The sequence below is a fragment of the Delphinus delphis genome, chromosome 19 (genome assembly GCF_949987515.2).
Source record: "Delphinus delphis chromosome 19, mDelDel1.2, whole genome shotgun sequence".
Classification (NCBI taxonomy): domain Eukaryota; kingdom Metazoa; phylum Chordata; class Mammalia; order Artiodactyla; family Delphinidae; genus Delphinus; species Delphinus delphis.
The window spans coordinates 51,081,679-51,083,443 of NC_082701.1; the positions used below are offsets into that span (position 1 = coordinate 51,081,679).

Genomic DNA, 1,765 nt, shown 5'->3' on the forward strand with positions numbered 1-1,765 from the left:
GCCGCATTCCAGGATAAGGGGGGGTGGGGTGGGGAGAGGCTGGGCCGGGGGAGGGGCAGGAAAGAGGGCTATAAGGGCCGTGGCCCAGGCGGGAGGGAGCCAGGCGGGCCATGGCGGATGTCCCCGGGGCGCAGCGACCGGTTCCCGGCGGCGGCCCAGAGCCCCGGGACCCCCTGGACTGCTGGGCCTGCGCTGTGCTGGTCACCGCCCAGAATCTGCTGGTGGCTGCCTTCAATCTTCTCCTGCTGGCGCTGGTGCTGGGGACCATCCTGCTGCCCGCTGTCACCATGCTAGGCTTTGGCTTCCTCTGCCACTCCCAGGTGAGTGTGCGCCCCGCGGTGTGCGTGTGGGTGTCTGGTGACGGTGGCGGTGGGGTCTGTGGGCCACAACCTCTCCCGGCCTGGGCTGTTTGGCTTGGGCCTCATGCCTCTTCTCCTCCCACAGTTCTTGCGCTCCCAGGCACCCCCTTGCACCGCGCACCTGCGGGACCCGGGCTTCACAGCCCTGCTGGTCACCGGATTCCTGCTCCTCGTGCCGCTGCTCGTGCTTGCCCTGGCCAGCTACCGCCGCCTCTGCCTCCGCCTCCGCCTGGCCGATTGCCTCGTGCCTTACAGCCGAGCCCTCTATCGGCGCCGGCGCACCCCGCAGCCGCGGCAAAACCGGTCCTCGCCAGGGCCCCAGGCCGTTCCAACATCAGGAAAGGTCTGGGTCTGAGGACCCTCGAGTCAAGAACAACCCCGAGGAGTGCCCTCTCTCCCGGTCGGCCCAAGGACTTGAAGCCCGGGGGTCTCCCGACCTACCCTGTCCCCGCTCCTGCCTAAGCCGGGTCCCAGCATCCTCTTGAAGAACAGAACGGCAGCATCTGTGGACCCAATTCTGGTGAAAATTCGCCACACCCCGGAAAACCTACTTTCCCCTCTCTACCCATATCTGAATCCTGAACATCTGGGCTGGACCCTGCACCCCCCACCCCCCTGTGAATAGGACAACTGAACCTCGGTGGTGCGCTGGTGCCCTTCTTTTCCGGTGCTGCTCCTAGTATTTACGGGCTATGGGGTGGGGTGGGGTGGGGTGGGGTGGGGTGGGGTGGGCGAGGTTGGAGGGGAAGGAGTCATCACACATCAATAAAGAATTAATGAACTGAACGCGATCCTGGGATCCTGTGAACAGAAGGGCGGCACAAATACTATCAATCACTCCTGCAACGTGCCCAGGAGCAGGAAACAACATGCGGGTGGGGGGGGGCGTGGCTCTACTGCGCAGACCGGAGCATCCTTCAGCCTCCTGGGAAGGAGGCCTTCCTTCCCTTATCGCATTAGGCCGTTCTTCCTGGCCAGACCCCAGAGCTCTGTCCCTGTCACCTCCTTATCAATGGAGTGGAGGGAGCCCGGCCTCTGTAGCCTGTGCTGCTCCCCTTGGGGACCTGAGCCTGTTCTCTGACCCCAGCTTAGAGGAACTCGGTGTTGCCAGGCCGGAGAGAGAAACAATGGGCCTTCCGGAACAGGATGACACCCCCTCCCGCCACAATTCTGGAGCAGCTGCGTGGGAGGGAAGATGGAGGGGCCCATACTGGGGCCCGTGGATCCGAAGTTCAGCCTGTCCCCCCATCCCCACCCCGAACCTGAGGGAACCTTTGGCAGTCCTGGACGTCCAGGTTGTGGAAGGAGGGTTGAGAGTGCTCCCGACCTCAGAGAAACCTATTCCTCTAGGGATGAGGTGTGTAATTCCTGTCCCAGAAACCCAGCTACACACAGACACAAGGCAC

The 1,765-nt window shown here is 63.6% G+C and overlaps 1 protein-coding gene across 1 annotated transcript; it reads left to right on the top strand.

The window, feature by feature from the left end:
- The first annotated feature begins 8 nt into the window (after positions 1–8).
- On the top strand, positions 9–1,044 carry TMEM88 (transmembrane protein 88). Its single transcript, XM_059996456.1, has 2 exons — positions 9–320; positions 445–1,044. Exons 1-2 carry the CDS (start codon positions 111–113, stop codon positions 712–714), a joined length of 480 nt encoding a protein of 159 aa, XP_059852439.1. The 5' UTR covers positions 9–110; the 3' UTR covers positions 715–1,044.
- The last annotated feature ends 721 nt before the right edge of the window (positions 1,045–1,765 follow it).

Coding starts and splice junctions, on each gene's coding strand:
- TMEM88 (XM_059996456.1), top strand. CDS start 111: ATGGCGGATGTCCCCGGGGCGCAGCGACCGGTTCCCGGCGGCGGCCCA. Junction 321..444: donor GCTTCCTCTGCCACTCCCAG/GTGAGTGTGCGC, acceptor CTCCTCCCACAG/TTCTTGCGCTCCCAGGCACC.